We start from the raw sequence: 15,970 nt of genomic DNA, 5'->3' as shown, positions 1-15,970 counted from the left end.
GACAGTGCCCTCCAGCTGTGGAGGCAGCCAAGGCCCTGCGCTGCCCCCTGGTGGCATCACGTGAAGGAGGGCAGGGTGCTCAGCTACTGGAGCTCAACCCTTTCCACTACTTACAGCTGGAAGGCTGAGGGCCAGAGAAAGGCAGGGTTCCACCCAAGGTCAATGGACAGTGGAGGCAAGGCAAAGCCAGGCTCCGTGGGCCTCTCTCCCACCCACTGCACCCCACCTTCTGCCCATCCAGGCTTAGCAAAAGCACCAGACTCAGAAAAACTACGAGCTGAGAGAACAACTCCAAATTATCTTTTATTTATACAAAAAGGGCATATTTAGCAAAAGACACACTGAGAAAAGAGTCGCCATGGCCCAGGAGACAGGGCAGGGAGGCGACAGGCCTTCTGAGGCCCTGCTGGGGAGAAGGGGTCTGGGAAAAGTGGTGAGAAGTCCTGGGTAAGTGCTGAGTGGTGGGGGCCACAGAAAGGAGAAAGTTCCAGTCGGATCAACACTGTTGGCAGGTCATGGATGGGATTCACAGTGACCTCGCTGCTAACTCTTTAGGGGGTTTCCAGTTAGTGCTGCCGACTGGAGTGAGAGCCGCCCACTGGTTCCTGGAGGGCAGCCACCAAAGGACACAGGACAGGAAGCCCAGGATGGGAAGTGCAACTCGGGGTGAAGGCCAGGGAGAAGCAGGTGCTCTGCAGTGGCCAGGAAAGGTCCAGGTGCTGAGGCGGAGCCGAGTCCTGTCACGTGCGGGCGCTCCGCTCTGTCTCTGCCAGGCACTCTCTGACTAGCGCCCGGGCGTGGATGATGCCTGGGGTGTGGATGCGGAAGGAACATACAGGATCTCAGCGACCCTCCACAGTCCCAAGCTCCCCCGCCAGTGGAAAACACCCTCCCTCTCCACCCCCTTTCCTTTCAGTAAAAGGAACTACAATCTAATGAGGGGCTGGATGAGATTAGAGGTTTAGAGGTTAATCCTCAAATTTGCCCTGTTGAAATACAAACTCCCTGGTCCTTCCCTGGAAATTAACTCAATGTCAATTCAATTTAAAACGCCTCTCTGGGGGACTTCCCTGGTGGTCCAGTGGTTAAGACTCCACGCTCCGAATGCAGGGGGCATGGGTTCGATCTCTGGTCGGGGAACTAAGAGATCCCGCATGCTGCATGGTGTGGCCAAGAAAACACAAAAAACAAACCAAAAAACCCCGCCTCTCTGGATAGTGATCCTGGCCCTAGTCTAGGCTTGGCTCAGGTGGCCTCCAGATGTCTTTCCTTCCCTACCTAGAGAAGGATTGTCCAGTGTTTGTCTCCGGGCAGGGGTGGTGGGCCTGGCCTCACTTACCTCTCTTCAGGCGCTCCATGGCGCTCTTGCTACCAGCATAGGTGGGCCGGATCTCTTTGCCCATCTCCTCTATGACCGACAGCAGGTCGGTGTAAGTGCTCTGGGAGCCCTGGGCGCCAGGTGGTTTCATTGCCTATGTCAAGAGAACAGGGCAGTGAGCTCAGGCCAAGAAGGGGCTCCCAGTCCCCATCCATAGGCAATCCCTCGGCTCCACTCACCTGCACATAGCCCATGGAGGGCGGTCCAAAGTCGTTAAACAGTGGTCTGAAAGGGGCAGCGGCTCCTGGCACCGAGCCCGACGGCGATGGGACACTTCCGGCTGCAACATGCGCCAGTAAGAGGTCAGCGCGGGGCAGGGACGCCTCGCCCCGACGTTCCAAGCCCTGGACCAGATTCGCCCGATTCCCTCCAAAGGGCTTCATTCCAGGCTGCTAAACTTCAGGACAAACCCCTCCCCCTGCGCTTCACCAACAAGCCCTTACGTGACCACGCCCACTTCACAGGCCAGCGAACTGAGGCTCAGCGAGGGTAGGCGGCAGGCCCAGTATTGCAGAACTCAGGCCGTCTTCTCTTCGAGACCTCGACCGCCCGGGCAGGCAAGCAGGGGTGGAGCTGGATCCTCACCTGTAGGGACCGGGGTGCCGGGCCCAGGGGTGCTGGAGCCGGGGGTGCTGCTGGGGGCGGGGGCGATGGGTTTGTAGGACATCCCCAACTCCTGGGTGCGGCAGACGCCGGCCGGCCGCTCCTCCCCGGTTGGCTGCCTGGCCGCTCAGCCGCCCTCTGATTGGCAAGCCGGCAGCACGCCCCTGGTAAATAGAGCTCAGGCCGGAAGGGCGGGCGGGCACGAACGCTCCTTCACTCCCGATTGGCGTGCGGAGATGTCACTCGGGCCTTCTCATTGGCCGAGACCGGCCCCAACAGGCCGCAACCGCTGCTGATTGGTGTCCGCCTTCCGGACCTCGCACCTGTCTGCTTCGGATTGGGCGGTGGCCGACGCCCTCCGCAATTGGCGAGTTCGCGGCCCGGGCCGGCGCGCTCTCAATCCGATTAGTCCCAAAGCCCGAGAGGCGGGGCCTCGGAAGCCTGGACCTGGGTCTGGTACGCCGCGGTTTGCGCCGAGCCGGGCTTCCCGGGCTCGGGTGCCGCCCTCGCGCCTCACTCACGTTGCTTCGTACGTCAGCTTCCCGCTGCCCGGTCCCGGTCCAGCTGGGCTGCTGTCGCCGGCGCCGCCGCCGTCGCCGCCGCGCGCGCGCGCCTTCCCTCAGCTCTGGGTGCCGGAGGACGCAGGGCTTTGACGTTCCCAACCCTGCGCCCCACCCCGTGCGCTTTTACGTCACCTTTCACCGGTTCAGCAACCTGTCCTCGATCGGCGCATGCGCCCTCATGAGGCCTCCGTTTGTTCCCATGGCAACGGGTCCGTCACCAACGCCGTTGATGCGCCTTTTCCTCCCAATTGCCTGGACCTCGGGTCTAGGCTGGTGTGAGGTCCAAGGGCGACCTCAAAGACTCCTCAACCTGCACCCCACCCCCCACCCCCCACCCCCCAAGGCCTCACGCCGGTGCCTCATAATGACAATAGCAGGAACAGCTAACCTTGAATACTTAACTGCATGCCGGGCCCTGTACCATGCGCCGTCCTGGCTCATGGACTACAGCACCATCTGGAGTCAGACTGACTGTTCGAATGTCACACCACCTCAGCTAGCGATTTGCCCTTGGGCAAGTTACCTCAATAGGCCTCAGCTTCCCCGTCTGTAAAATGGGGACGCTAATAATAACTATCTCTTAGGGTTGTTATGTGGATTAAGTGAATATTCATAAAATGCTTACTGTTTCATTCTCCTCTTTCCTATCCATTTCTCCACCCAGACCCCTCACCTCAAATCTCATTCCTCACAACTCTAGACCTTAGACTGTCCTCCAAACACTAATCCTTTTTCCCAGGCTACTTCTCAAAACCTCTCTGGCCTTGTGTATCTATCATGCCCCCAGGTCGGTAGATTTTCCTCATCCCCAGGACATTTATTTATTCATTCACCCAACAAACATTTTCTGACTCCATCCTCCATCTCAGGCCTTGTGCTGGACACTGATATGGAAATGAACTGGCCGTGGCTTCTGTCCTCAAGGAGCTCCTAGTCTCAAGGAGAGGCAGGCAGGGAAGCAAAGCCACACAAGAGAGTAAGACAATGTGGAGACTGGGACAGGGCGCATTGGAATTTAGAGGAAGGGGCCTTCCTTGTGACATCACAGAAATTTTCCCAGAGGAGGTGGCATTCAATAGGTGAATGGACAAATAAACTGTGATGTTTCCATACAATGCACTATTATTCAGCAATAAAAGGAAATATTTAGCCATGAAAAGACACAGGCATATTGCTAAGTGAAAGAAGCCAATCTGAAAAAGCCACATACTGTATGATTCCAATGGTACGACATCCTGGAAAAGGAAAACTTATACAGAAGGTAAACAAAGTACTGGTTGCCGGGGGCTGGTGAGGGGTAAAATTGGATAGGTGAAGCATAGGGGATTTTTTTAGGGCAGTAAAACGGTTCTGTATTATACTGTTATGGTAAGTACAAGACGTTAAGCATTTGTCAAAGAGTGAGCTTCAATCACGAACATTTTTTAATGATTTAAAAAATCATTTAGGAGGTCAGGGGATCCCAAGATGGGATGCAGAATATGACAAAAGAATCAAACTGTATCACAAATGTATGAAACAGCTTCAGTGAAGGGAGTGGGGGAATAAGGTGCTAGTCTGAAAATGAGTGGTGTCTGTAAGAAAAAGGCAAAAAGCACTGCACATAGGCACTGGACCCTAGCTGATGACGTGGTTTCCCATGGGAGTATGGGTTAACAATTCGGAAACCACTACACATGTACACTGGAATCAAAAATTATGTCAGTGTAGAATGGGTGATTTCTCACTGTTGGAATGAGAAGTTACAGGTAAGTGAGTAGGAGGAGGAGGAGGCTAGAATGAGCCATGTGGTAATGGATTGGAGTTGGAGGTATCAATAGGAACTCATGTTTAGCTTGATATAAATACAGTTGTTTACATACAGAAATATTTTAAAATTTCTATGTTCACAGGTTAGTGTACATACATATCTCATCACTCTATCAGCTGAGAGGGTCTAGAAGCAAGCTTGCACCCAGATCTTGGTTTTGAATACCATTCTCCAATAAAATGAAGCAGGTTCCTTGGAGAAATGGCAGATTCTAGGACTGGGGCAGGAAATATACAAGATGATTCTGGAGCATCTAGTAGTGCCAGAAAGTAAGAAAATGCTAAAATGAAACAAAAACCCCCACTATAATGACGGTATGTCAGAGGGACACAGGAGCCAACTGAAAGAGCTCCCAATGGCCAAAGGTAGAGCAATTTGAGCAAGAAAATAAAAAAAATAGTACTGGATTATAACTTGTATAAAATAAATATCTATGAGTCCATATTGATGTAAAAATGATTGTGCAAATAAATAAATGGAGAAGAGACAAACTTCCTGGACAGAAGAATTTCAAGTAATTTATGTAGAAACTCAGCCCTTAATGAGGTGAATTATAATGCTCCACCCCCCCTTAAGCGCGGGCTGTGTATAGTGACTTCCTTCCAGAGTATAGTATGTAACAGGAGAAAGAAAAATAGTCATCTTACAGTACAGAAACCTGACAAACACTACCTTAAGCCAGGTGATCAAGGTCAACATCATCAGTGATGTCATGTTGATAGCATGCACCCTTCATATGTTGGGATGAGAACCCCATTCTAATCGTGAGAAAAACATCAGAAAAATCCCAATTTAGGGACATTCTATAAAATGCCTGACTGGTCCCCCTCAAAACTGTCAAGAGGGACATCCCTGGTGGCGCAGTGGTTAAGAATCCGCCTGCCAGTGTAGGGGACACAAGTTTGAGCCCTGGTCCAGGAAGATCCCACATGCCGCAGAGCAACTAAGCCCGTGTGCCACAACTACTGAGCCTACTCTCTAGAGCCTGCGAACCACAACTACCGAGCCCGCGTGCCACAACTACTGAAACCCGCGCACCTAGAGCCCATGCTCTGCAACGAGAGAAGCCACGGCAATTAGAAGCCTGCGCACCGCATCGAAGAGTAGCCCCCACTCGCCGCAAGTAGAAAAAGCCCGTGCGCAGTAACGAAGACCTAACGCAGCCATAAATAAATAAACAAATAAACAAACACATAAAAATTTTTTTAAAACGGTGAAGATAATTTTACAAAACAAGGAAATTCTGTAAAACCATCATGACCAAGAGAAGCCTAAGGAGACGTGATGCCTAATGTAACATGGTGTCCTGGATGGCACTCTGGAACAGAACAAGGGAAAAAGTGACAAAATCTGCATAAAATGTGGACTTCAGTTAATGTGCCAGTATTAGTTCATCAGCAGTGACAAAGGTACCATTCTGACGTAAGATGTTAATAGAGTGTCGTGGTTAATTTTGTGTGTCAACCTGACTGAGTCATGCGGTGCCCAGACCTTCGGTCAGACATTATTCTGGGTGTGTCTGTGAGGGTGTATCTGGATGAGAGTAACATCCATTGGATCTGTGAACTAAGTAAAGCAGACGGCTCTTCCCAATGTGAGTTGAAGATCTGAATGGAAAAAAAAAAGGCTGAGTGAGAGGGAATTTTTCCTGTCTGACCTTTGAGCGGGGTCATCAGTCTTCTTCTGCTCTCAGACTGGAACTTACAACCTTGACTTTTCTGATTCTTGGGCCTTCGGGCTTGGGCTGGAACTGTATCACTAGGTCTCCTGTGTCACCAGCTTGCTGAACGCAGATCTGGGGACTGCTCTGTGCCCGTAATTACCCAAGCCAATTCCTTACAATAAATATCTTCACACACACACCCACACACACACACACACACACGCACACACACACCCCTCCTATTGGTTCTGTTTCTCTGGAGAACCTTGACTAACACATAGGAGAAGCTCGGTGTGGGGTATTTAGAGCTCCCTGTCCAATCTTCAAAATACTTCTGTAAACCTAGAACTACTCTAAAATAAAATAAGTGGATGTAATATCTTTTTTTTTTTTTTTTTCAAATCTAGACAGTGGCCTATTTTTGTATGGCCGTCGAGCTGAGTTTTTCTATTTTTTTTTAAATTGTATTTTTTTAATATATATACTTATTTATTTATTTATTTATTATTTATTTTTGGTTGCGTTGGGTCTTCATTTCTGTGCGAGGGCTTTCTCTAGTTGTGGCAAGCGGGGGCCACTCTTCATCGCTGTGCGCGGGCCTCTCACTATCGCGGCCTCTCTTGCTGCGGAGCACAGGCTCCAGACGCGCAGGCTCAGTAGTTATGGCTCACGGGCCTAGTTGCTCCATGGCATGTGGGATCTTCCCAGACCAGGGCTCGAACCCGTGTCCCCTGCATTGGCAGGCAGATTCTCAACCACTGCGCCACCAGGGAAGCCCCGGATGTAATATCTTTATCTGGGTGATGGTTACCCGGGTGCATACACATGTAAAAATCCACTGAGCTGTACATTCGTACACGTTACTGAATATATATTATACTCCAACTATTTAAAGTGTACATAAGGTTAAAATCTCAATTGACAGCTTCTCTTGGAAAACCAGAAGATCCCGTAGCTCTGGCCTGCTCCAGCTGGCAACAGTCAGTGGAGTTGGGTGGCAGGTGCCCCCTTTAGGCGGGGAAGGGGCTCTTGCCTTGCACAGTCGCTGCCTGCTTCCTGTTCCTCCCAGCTCTGGTGCCTGCTCCAGCTGTGTCTGTTTGGAACTTCTGAGCTAACAGCCTTTTTGGGGTGGGAGGGCACGTGTGAGATTTGGGGGAGCTGTGGGCACTTCTGATGCCAACAGACACACGGCAGCCAATTTAGGCCACCCCCCCGGCCATCCCCCCAACCTTCCCCCCTCCCTTGCTCCAGGCACAGGGCCTGACAAGCTGGGGCCAGTGGGAGGGTGACCTTGAGCCGGCTCTGGTCTTTCCCTGGCACCTGTCCATCACTCTCCCCAGCCCCTGCAGAGGGGACAGACCTCTCAGGCAGCAATGCCATCTGTGCCAGCCAGTGGAGGGTGGTGGGAGGGAGTGTGGGCCATGGCTCCCAGACAAGCTGCGGGGCTGGGGCAACTCCTCCTCAGCCCCAAGCCTGCCAGACTGGCAGGAGAGATCACCCAACTGAGGATTAAGCATTAATTGTGATCTGCCAGGCGAGTGGTGCTGAGGCTGCGGCAGCCAGCCCTGGCACCTCGGGGTCCAAGCTCCAGGCTGAGCAGAGTGCTGGTGGTTGCCCGCCTGCTCTGTCTCAAGGCCATCTTGTTGGCAGCAGCAATGGTGAGGACCAGGCACGGGCACGGAAAGCTCCTCCCCCTTCTTGACCTGGACGTCAAGCCCATCATCCCTCCCAGCAGGTGGGAACGGCGTCTGGTCAGGCAGTGCTTGAGGAGGCTGAGGCCTGTCCTGGGTCTACTCTGACCTGGAGGTGCCCTTTCTTGTTGGCACTGTGATTTTAGAGTCCCCAGGCCTGGGTGAAGTCCCACCTCTGCTTCATCCTAACCTGTGTGACTGTATGCCAGTTCCTCATCCTCCAGGAGCCTTCTGGTGCCAGGCAAAGGGGCCAGATCAGCCTGGGGGCAATGAGGGATCGTGGCCAATTTCTGTATAGAGTGTGACAACACGCAAATGGCATTTCAGAAAGAAAAATCTGGCAGCACGCGCTGCATGGTCTGGAGGGGACAGATGGCAGTGGAGCTGCGTGACCTCTAGCAAGTCACTGACACCCGGCCTCTGGGGTTCCTCAATATGGCACATGGGGTTACGAAGACCGTGGCAGGGTTGGAGTGAGGAGATGTGTCATTTGGTCTCCCCGGGAGGCAGACACTAAGCTGAAGTTAGGGATGCAAAAAAGAGGACGCACGGTGAAGCAGGATTGGGCAGATAGCTTCTGATTCGAGGCTGACCTGACCACACCTCGGCTAACCTGGAGGGGAGCTCGGAGCAGAGACCACCTCTGTGCTGGGGGCTGGTCAGTGGCTGGGGGCTCCCGGGAAGAGCGAGGCATCAGCCCTAAAGCTGACGCGTGCCCTGAAGAGGCCTGTCAGCTCACTCACTCCTCCCAGCCGGCCAGCAAGTTCTTTCTCGGAGGGAGCACCGAGCAGCACCCCTCTAAGAGGAAATGGGATGGAGCTTGGGAAAAGCTCTCAGGCCCGTGCTCCTCTCACATCATCCTGGATCCGGCAGGAGCCCTTCACAGGATGAGGGGCTACCGCGCACCCAGCTCTGGGAGAAGCAGGTTGGGTTTACTCATCCGGGGACGTTTCCCAACACTTGCTCTGGGCTGGGTGCAGGATCCGGGGAGGGCCCCTACCCACCCAAAGTTCACAGTCGAGGGGACTTCACTTTTGGGGGCCAAATACCTGCAGGGTGAACAAGTGAGTGGTGAAAGCTGCTCAAAGATGCTTTATTGTCAGAGAAACAGAGACGGGCAAGGGGGCTTAGTGGACGAGTGGGGGTGGGGGTGAGGGCAGGCAAGGGCGTTGCACACAGGCGGGGGCAGGGAGGAGAGGATGAGGGTCCCAGCTGGAGGCGAGGGGCTCCAGGAACACACTGGCAGGCAGTGGCTCTGGTGCCAAGTCCTGTCTGCTGCCTCCAGCTTCTGTACAGGCTCAGCGAGACATCATTCGCACAAACTCTGCCAGGACAAAGCCAACGTTTTCTGGTCTGCTCTCTGGACTCCCCAGGAGTGAGGCTAATATACTGGCCTTGAGGTGGGAGGGAGTGTGGTCAAGGCAGGGCGTGCAAGGGAGTCCCCTGAATCTGGTAGGGAATAGGCCAGGAAGAGGGGCTTCGTCTTACAGGGAAAAAAACCAAATCTTGTAACTGAACCTATTTTCCTCTTTGCTTTGGCTGCTAGGAAGCTCAGGAACACTTTGGGGCCCACCTTGGAGAATTGCTACACACTGATTTTCCTTGGCTTCCTATTCTTATTTAATCCTGTTTTCCCTCTTTTGGGAATGAAGCATAGAGAAAGAGCTGGGTTCTGGGTAGGCTGCCTGCATTCAGATCTTGGCTCCATCCACTTCTTTTGCTAAGCACTCACGCTTCCCTAAGAACCGACTTTCTTCTCCTGCTTTTGGGGATAATAAGAGTTCCTTCCTCCTGGGTTCTCGTGATGATTACCTGGGAGAGGACATAGGCGTGCTTAGCACAGGGCCTGGCACACACGGATTAAGGCTCTTCCTCCGTTCCAACCCTCCCAGGGCGAGCGGTGCTGAGCTTGGTGAGCGGTAGACGGTACCTTCAAAGTCGACCAGACCGTCCCCGTTGAGGTCAATGTCACGGAGGATCTCGTCCACCTCCCGCTGGCTGAGCCGCTCCCCCAGCAGGGCCTTCAGGGCCGCCCGGAGTTCACCCAAGCTGATGCAGCCATCCCCGTTGGTGTCGAACTGTGGCGGCGTTGGTGGCGGCATCAGGTCACAGACCGAATCATTCATTCGCGCAGCCCCTCACTCACAGCAGACAAGCAGGCCCCGCCCCCTCCAGCCCCGGTGACCCCACCTCCCGGAAGGCGTCCCGCAGCTCCCGGACGCCAATCATGTCCGCGGTCTCCGCCAGCAGCTTGGGGCCCATCAGCTCCACAAAGTCGTCAAAGTCCACCTTCCCGCCACCTGGGGGCCACGCCCATCAGAGACCTGGGACCATTAGAGACCCCTGCCCAGCCCTGGTGTCCTCTGCCTTCTGTCCTCCCCTTCTGGCCTGTGTCCCTCTCCCCTGCCCCCCTTAATGGGCCTTTCCCTCCCTCTGGGTCTCACAGGCTGGGTCATCTGTGTCTCCTGAGGGCTTTCCTTAATTTTTCTGAAGAGTTCAGTTGGGTTCAAGTCCTGGCTCCCATGATCTGACTCTGTGACCTTAAGCAAGTCGCTTAACCTTTCAGACACTCAGTGTGGAGAATTTCTACACACTGATTTTCCTTGGCTTTCTATTCTTATTTAATCCTGTTTTCCCTCTATTGGGAATGAAGCTTAGAGAAAGAGCTGGGTTCTGGGTAGGCTGCCCGCATTCAGATCTTGGCTCCATCCACTTCCTTTGCTAAGCAACCACGCTTCCCTAAGAACTGACTTTCTTCTCCTTCTTATGGGGATAATAAGAGTTCTGTCCTCATCTAAAAAGTGGGCATGATGGTCCTTGACTCACCCACATCCTAGGGGATGGTGAGATTCTCTGGCGGCAGAGAGCTTGCCTTGAGAATGACCAAGGTCCCGAGCTCTGGGGGCCAACCTGTGTAGACACCTCTGTTCCCTGGGCTGCCCAGCTGCCCTGGCCATGGGCATGGCCTCTGGAGAACTGGGGGTGGGGCAGGTCTCAGGCACATACTGATTTGCTGTGAAATCTCGATGAGCTCCATCTCCGTGGGCATGTAGCCCAGTGTCCGCATGCAGGCTCCCAGCTCCCGGTAGCCGATGTAGCCGTCCCGGTCTCGGTCAAACTCCTGGAAGGCGGCCTGCAGCTCTGCCAGGCAGGGCAGAGTCAGTCCTTCCCCAACGTGCCCCTGGACCCCATCCTGGATTGGACCTTCTCCCCTTGGTCCAATCATTTCCTCTTTCTAAACACCCATTTCTCTTTGCTGCCTCAGGGCCTTTGTACATGCTATTCCTTTAATTCATTCTGCAAATACTTAAGGAACATCTGCTATGTGCCAAGTTCTGCTCTAGGTACTGGGAATATGGCAATGAAGAAAGAAAAAGAAAGAAAGAAAGAAAAAGAAAGAAAGGAAGAAAGAAAAAGGAAGGAAGGAAGGAAAGAGGAAGGAAGGAAGGAAAGGAAGGAAGGAAGGAAAGGAAGGAAGGAAGGAAGAGAGGGAGAAACAAATCCTTGACCTCATGGAGCTCACATTCTGGAACACTCTCCCCTCCTCTTTGGTCCTTAAGTCACCTACTCAAGGAGGTCTTCCCTCTCAGTTCAGTCCCCTCTGGCCCATTTGTTCACTTCCTTGAGAGCACTTAGCACCATTTGTACTTGTAGTTGACTTATTGACGTCTGTCTCCAGAGGACACAGGCCATATCTGTCCGGTTTGCCACGTTTCCCAGTGCTCAGCACTGGGCCAGGCACACAGTGGGCGCCAGGAAGTGTTCGCTGAATGAACAGGGGACTGTGACCCACCTGGCAAGTGGGACCAGGGAACTGACAGCTGGGGGTTCTCTCAACCCCTCCCAGCTCAGTCTTGTCCCCATATTCTCGCACGGATCCCCTGTGGCCTTCTTGCTCCTAGTTCCTCCTGGAGCCTGCTCAGGCCCCCACCCAATGCCCCGCACTCCGGAAATTCCAGTTCTTTCCCCAACCCTTTACCTTCAATCTCCTCTGGCCGCAGCTCCCGGTCCTGAGGGGACACAGAGGGGTTAAGAATTCCCTGGACCCCCCCAGGCACCTGCATCCCTTCCTTCTTGTCCTTTGGGGCCCCCTACAGCACGCAGGCACAGGGCCAGCAGTGACACTGCTCCGACCCACTCCTCCCACCATTCCTGGTGATGGGCCTGGGCACCTGGGCCCTCTTCCCTGTCCCCCATGCCCACCCTCCTCTAGGGCCGGAGCTCCATTAGCCAGAGATGGATCTGGGGTTGGGCAGAACCTTGGGCTTGGCCATGGGGGCCTCAGTGTCAGCATATGTCTCTCTTGTTCTCTCTGTCCCTCTCCTGGGATCCCTGTCCCCTCCCTGCCCATCCTCTTGGTGGCTGTCTCTGCCATTTCTCTGGATTGCTCTCTGCCCCCTCTTCTTTCTTTCCTGGCATGTTTCCCTGGGTCTCCCCCGTGTTTGACCCCGTGTCTGTTTCTCCACTCCTCTCTGCCCCTTACACCCCTGGATCTGTGTGCTTTGCTCTGAGATCCCCACTCAATCCTCTCCCTCCACTCAAGGAGAAGGTGGGCACGGGCGGCAGGCAGGTGGTGGCCGTACATACGAGCTGGGTGGCGGCGATGCTGGGCCGCAGGAAGACGCAGGCAGGCCCCACCAGGCTGCTGAGCACGGAGTAGCAGCCCTGGACACCCGGCCCAGGGCTCCCCTGCTCCTCGGGGCTGGGGCCCAGGCCATGGCGGGACCCCCTTGGCGGAGAGCCAGGCGACTGCCAGCAGTCCTGCAGCAGAGCCGGCCATGAGCTGGGACACTGACCCCTCTCCCCACTCCCTCACCAGCCTCTCCCGTTGTTAGAACCCAGCACAGAACAGTGGACCCTCACCATCAACAACACTCTAGGCTGGAAGGGTCCACGCCTCACTGTTCAGGTGGGCAAACCGAGGCCCAGAAAAGGCAAGAGACTTGGCCACGGTCACTCAGAAAGCCAATGGCAGAGTGAGACCCTGAGCTCATGTGCTGAGTCTCCCAGGCCAGGACTGACTAGCAGAGGGCAAGGGTAGCAGCAGGGATGGGGCAGTTGAGTGGGCAGCTGGGGGGCCTGACGAGCTTTGGCAGGGGAGGCCCAGTGGCCTGCAGGAGCCAAGGCCAGGATGGGCCAGACTCTGGGCGCTGCCAGGGAAAATCTTGGTCTAGGGTGGTGGGAACCCACCCCTCTATCCTCCAGCTACGCTGTAACCCCAGCTCAGCCTCAGACAGGGCTCTGTCCCCCCGCCCAGAACCTTTCAGGGTCCAGCCAGCCTCCTGGCCTTGGCTTTCCCCCTTGACCCTCCTACCTTAGGCCCCCGGTGTCGGGGCCGCTTGGCACAGTTTCCCATGGGCCCTTGAACCATGCCAGGCCTGGAGTCCCGGGGGTAGCCCAGGGCTGGGCCTCAGCGGGTGCTGTGGGCTCCCACCAGCCCCCAGCTGCTCCCAGTGAGAGTCTGGGAGCTCTGCAGGGGATTTTCCTAGGGTTTTGTGGGGGAGATCGGGGGCGGGTGGGCAGGCGGGGAGCCCTGGGCACAGGGGCTTGGGTCCTAATCTGGGATTATCTCTGAGCATCTCTGCTGGTGAGCGGGGCCACTCGGGGCGTAAGGCCCCCCTGGAAGGCACAGCCTCCCCATGCTTACTCCCGAGGGTCTTCCAGACACCCCCTCTCCAGGACCATCTCCCCCCAACCACTACCCCTAATCTCTTCCAATCAGGAGAGATTTAATGTCTTCAGAAGCGGGGCCCGGACCTGCGAGGAGGAAACCAGGTGGCTTCTCTGCTAGAGAGGGCTGGGTCAGCTCTCTCCAGAATAGCAGACCCAGGAAGCCCCTGGCCCTCCCTGCCGGACCCTTGCTCTCACCTCAGACCATCCACCCAGCCAGCCTGCCCTCGGCACACCTGCCTGGACCTGCCCCCGGCCCCTTGTACTTGGGCAAGGAGCCGAGGGCAGCTGACTCTGGGCTCTGTGGGCTGGAAGCAGGCCTCAGTGAGGGCAGAGGTGGGGAGGGATGCCAGCCTCCCTCCTGGGCAGCTGAGTGACTGCTGACCCCTCCATCACTGTGCACGTCTGAGGTCCCCTCCCTGGGCTCAGCCCTGGGTTGGTCCAGAGGGCCCCGGTTGGGGTGTGGCGTCCCCACTGTCCCCTCACGGTCCCCCAGTTGAGGATGGCCCCATACCCCGGCCCCCTTTACCTGCCCGTAGGCGGCCTGCACCTGGGTCTCCAGCTCCTGGAGGAGTGCCCGCCGTCTGGTGGCTGCTGGGCTGGCAGGGGCCCGGCTAGGCCCTGGAGTGCCCTCGGAGGGGCTGGGGTCCCCCATGGGGAGGCTGCCATCTGCCGGGCCCTGGGGAGAGGCCATGGAGACAAGGGCTTGGCACCTCCTGCCGGCTGCGGGGCACCGCCCCACTCCGCTCTCCAGGGTCCTGTGGAAGGACAGCTTAGTGGGCAGCTGTGGTTGTGGTCCCCACAGGGTCCCTGCTACTCTTCTCCCAGTTCCTCGCTCCGCGGGCTGCTGGCCCCCAGGTCCTCCAAGGCTCCTGTCTTTCCTAGCTCCCCAGGCCCCTCACACAGCCCCTCCCTGAAATCCTAGCCTTCCCCTGAGCTGCCACCCTCACGCTGGCCACAGACTGCGCCCCGGGGCTCCTCCACATCACACCGGCCTCTCTGGTTCACGGGCTCTGCATCTCCCCACATCCTCTTCCACCTCTGATTCTGTGTTGTTCTCTGCCCGCTCTGCTCCGTGGGTGTCTCTCTGTGTCCGTCTCACCTGCACTCCCCTCTCCACCCCCTGCCCTCTGCTGACAATCTGTCCAGCTGTGTCTCTGTGGGTCTCTCTGCCCACTCATGCCCATCTCTTTGTCACTTCCCTCCCTCTGTTGCGTGAGACTATTTCTCACATTGGTCTGTCTTTCTGTCTGTCCATCCTTGCCCTTCCTATTCTCCCCACCATTCCCCTTCCCAGGATGGCTCCTGGATCCTGGAAAGACCATCCCACCCAAGCCCTGCCCCAGACCTCCCCCCTTCTCCCCACCCAGAGCCCCGGGGTACCTCTGCACCTCCCCACCTCCTGCCAGCACCTCCCACCTAGCTTGTGCCAACCTCTTAGGCCAAGCAGCCCGCAGTGGCCTCCTGTGCCCCTTGTTGTGCCCCTGGCCCACTCACCGCGCAGCTGCCTGCTCCTCACCTCCCCGAATGAGGTCAGTTGTCCTGCCCCGGCCCTGCTCCAGGCCCCTCATGATTTATTCACCTGCCCCCCGCATCAACCTTTGTCCAAGGGAACCAGATCCCACCAGGCACCTGCCACCTGAGCTGGTGGCTCTGGCCTCTTTCGGCCACTCATGGCCATCCATTCACGTATTTCTTTTGCAAACATCCGAGGTCTGCTGGGATCCAGCCCCGGGCCGGCTGCTGGGCCACATGACAGACCCCGTCTGCCCTGAAGGCCCTGCTCTCAGGCACATCTAATTCAGAAAAGGGCCAAGAGACAGCCTCCAAGTGCTTGGGGGCACAGACCCAGGCATCAGGAAGGCTTCATGGGGGAGAAGGGGGGATGGGGTGGCATTCTAGGCGTTGCCCACCAATGTTTAACTTGGCCCTGGGCAAGTGCCAGCAGCCCCGGCAGGGATCAGCTGTGAACGTGGAGTGTTCTGGGCGCCGGCATCCAGCAGGGTCTGTGGGTGGAGGCCCTCAGGAGAGAGGCAGGGGTGGTAGTCCCTGGAAAGGGTGATGGTGGCAAGAGGCTGGAGGAAACTTCAGAGACTCAGTCTTCAGCAAATGTTGGTGAAGCCCCTGCTGTGTGCCTTCCTGGGTGCTGGGAACCAGTCCCTGCCTCAGACTGGCCGTGGAGGAGCAAGGGCAGGGAAGGGCCCGACAGGCAGTCGAGAGGAGGAGCGTGGGGACCCTGCGGTGACCGGGGGCTGAGGAAGTGACCTGTGAGCCAAGGTCAGAGGGATGAAGGGAGTGACCGCATGAAGACGGGGTGGCCATGCAGGCAGAGGGAACGTCCTCCACAAAGCCCTGGGCAGGTCTGAGGATCTAAGGAAAGGCCAGGGTTGAGAGGCGAGGGGACGCCGGCCGGTGGTCTAGGGTGGGAAGGGCTCGTTGTGAGCATTCACATTGATCATTTGGAGGCTCCGCTTCAGCATCCTTCAGCCCCTCTGCGCCCCGGGTCACGTCTCCTCCCGGAGGCCAGGAGTGCACTGCATTCCCGGAAACACTGCAAACATCCCTCAGAGACAGGAATGCTCCTGTTTTCTG

General features: G+C 56.1%; 2 protein-coding genes across 5 annotated transcripts; both read right to left on the bottom strand.

Moving 5' to 3' along the window:
* Window positions 1–290: 290 nt before the first annotated feature.
* Window positions 291–2,590, bottom strand: CDK2AP2 (cyclin dependent kinase 2 associated protein 2). Of its 3 annotated transcripts, none has more exons than XM_082342340.1 (4): window positions 1,822–2,590; window positions 1,558–1,658; window positions 1,340–1,472; window positions 291–808 (listed from the first exon to the last, which is right to left on the bottom strand). In XM_082342340.1, the coding sequence occupies exons 2-4, from the start codon at window positions 1,570–1,572 to the stop codon at window positions 741–743; spliced, it is 216 nt and encodes a 71-aa protein (XP_082198466.1). In that variant the 5' UTR covers window positions 1,573–1,658; window positions 1,822–2,590; the 3' UTR covers window positions 291–740. The 3 variants fall into 3 exon arrangements, with proteins under 3 accessions (XP_082198466.1, XP_082198465.1, XP_082198464.1); XM_082342339.1 differs by having other exon boundaries at window positions 1,964–2,581; XM_082342338.1 differs by lacking the exon at window positions 1,822–2,590 and having other exon boundaries at window positions 1,558–1,815.
* Window positions 2,591–6,802: 4,212 nt separating this feature from the next.
* Window positions 6,803–14,072, bottom strand: CABP2 (calcium binding protein 2; the record flags this gene model as incomplete). 2 transcript variants are annotated; one of them, XM_082342337.1, is made up of 7 exons in its annotated part: window positions 6,803–9,032; window positions 9,639–9,786; window positions 9,899–10,008; window positions 10,715–10,849; window positions 11,688–11,718; window positions 12,296–12,469; window positions 13,023–13,226. In XM_082342337.1, 7 exons carry the CDS (start codon window positions 13,077–13,079, stop codon window positions 9,007–9,009), a joined length of 681 nt encoding a protein of 226 aa, XP_082198463.1. In that variant the 3' UTR covers window positions 6,803–9,006. The 2 variants fall into 2 exon arrangements, with proteins under 2 accessions (XP_082198463.1, XP_082198462.1); XM_082342336.1 differs by lacking the exons at window positions 12,296–12,469; window positions 13,023–13,226 and adding an exon at window positions 13,908–14,072.
* Window positions 14,073–15,970: the final 1,898 nt, after the last annotated feature.

Source organism: Balaenoptera borealis (assembly GCF_965194805.1).
Source record: "Balaenoptera borealis genome assembly, chromosome: 11".
NCBI classification, from domain to species: domain Eukaryota; kingdom Metazoa; phylum Chordata; class Mammalia; order Artiodactyla; family Balaenopteridae; genus Balaenoptera; species Balaenoptera borealis.
Note: the sequence above shows the minus strand (reverse complement) of the source record. Positions and strands in the feature narration are given on the sequence as shown.

Coding starts and splice junctions, on each gene's coding strand:
- CDK2AP2 (XM_082342338.1), bottom strand. CDS start 1,761: ATGAAGCCCTTTGGAGGGAATCGGGCGAATCTGGTCCAGGGCTTGGAA. Junction 1,473..1,557: donor CCTCCATGGGCTATGTGCAG/GTGAGTGGAGCC, acceptor CTCTTGACATAG/GCAATGAAACCACCTGGCGC. Junction 809..1,339: donor CATGGAGCGCCTGAAGAGAG/GTAAGTGAGGCC, acceptor TCCACACCCCAG/GCATCATCCACGCCCGGGCG.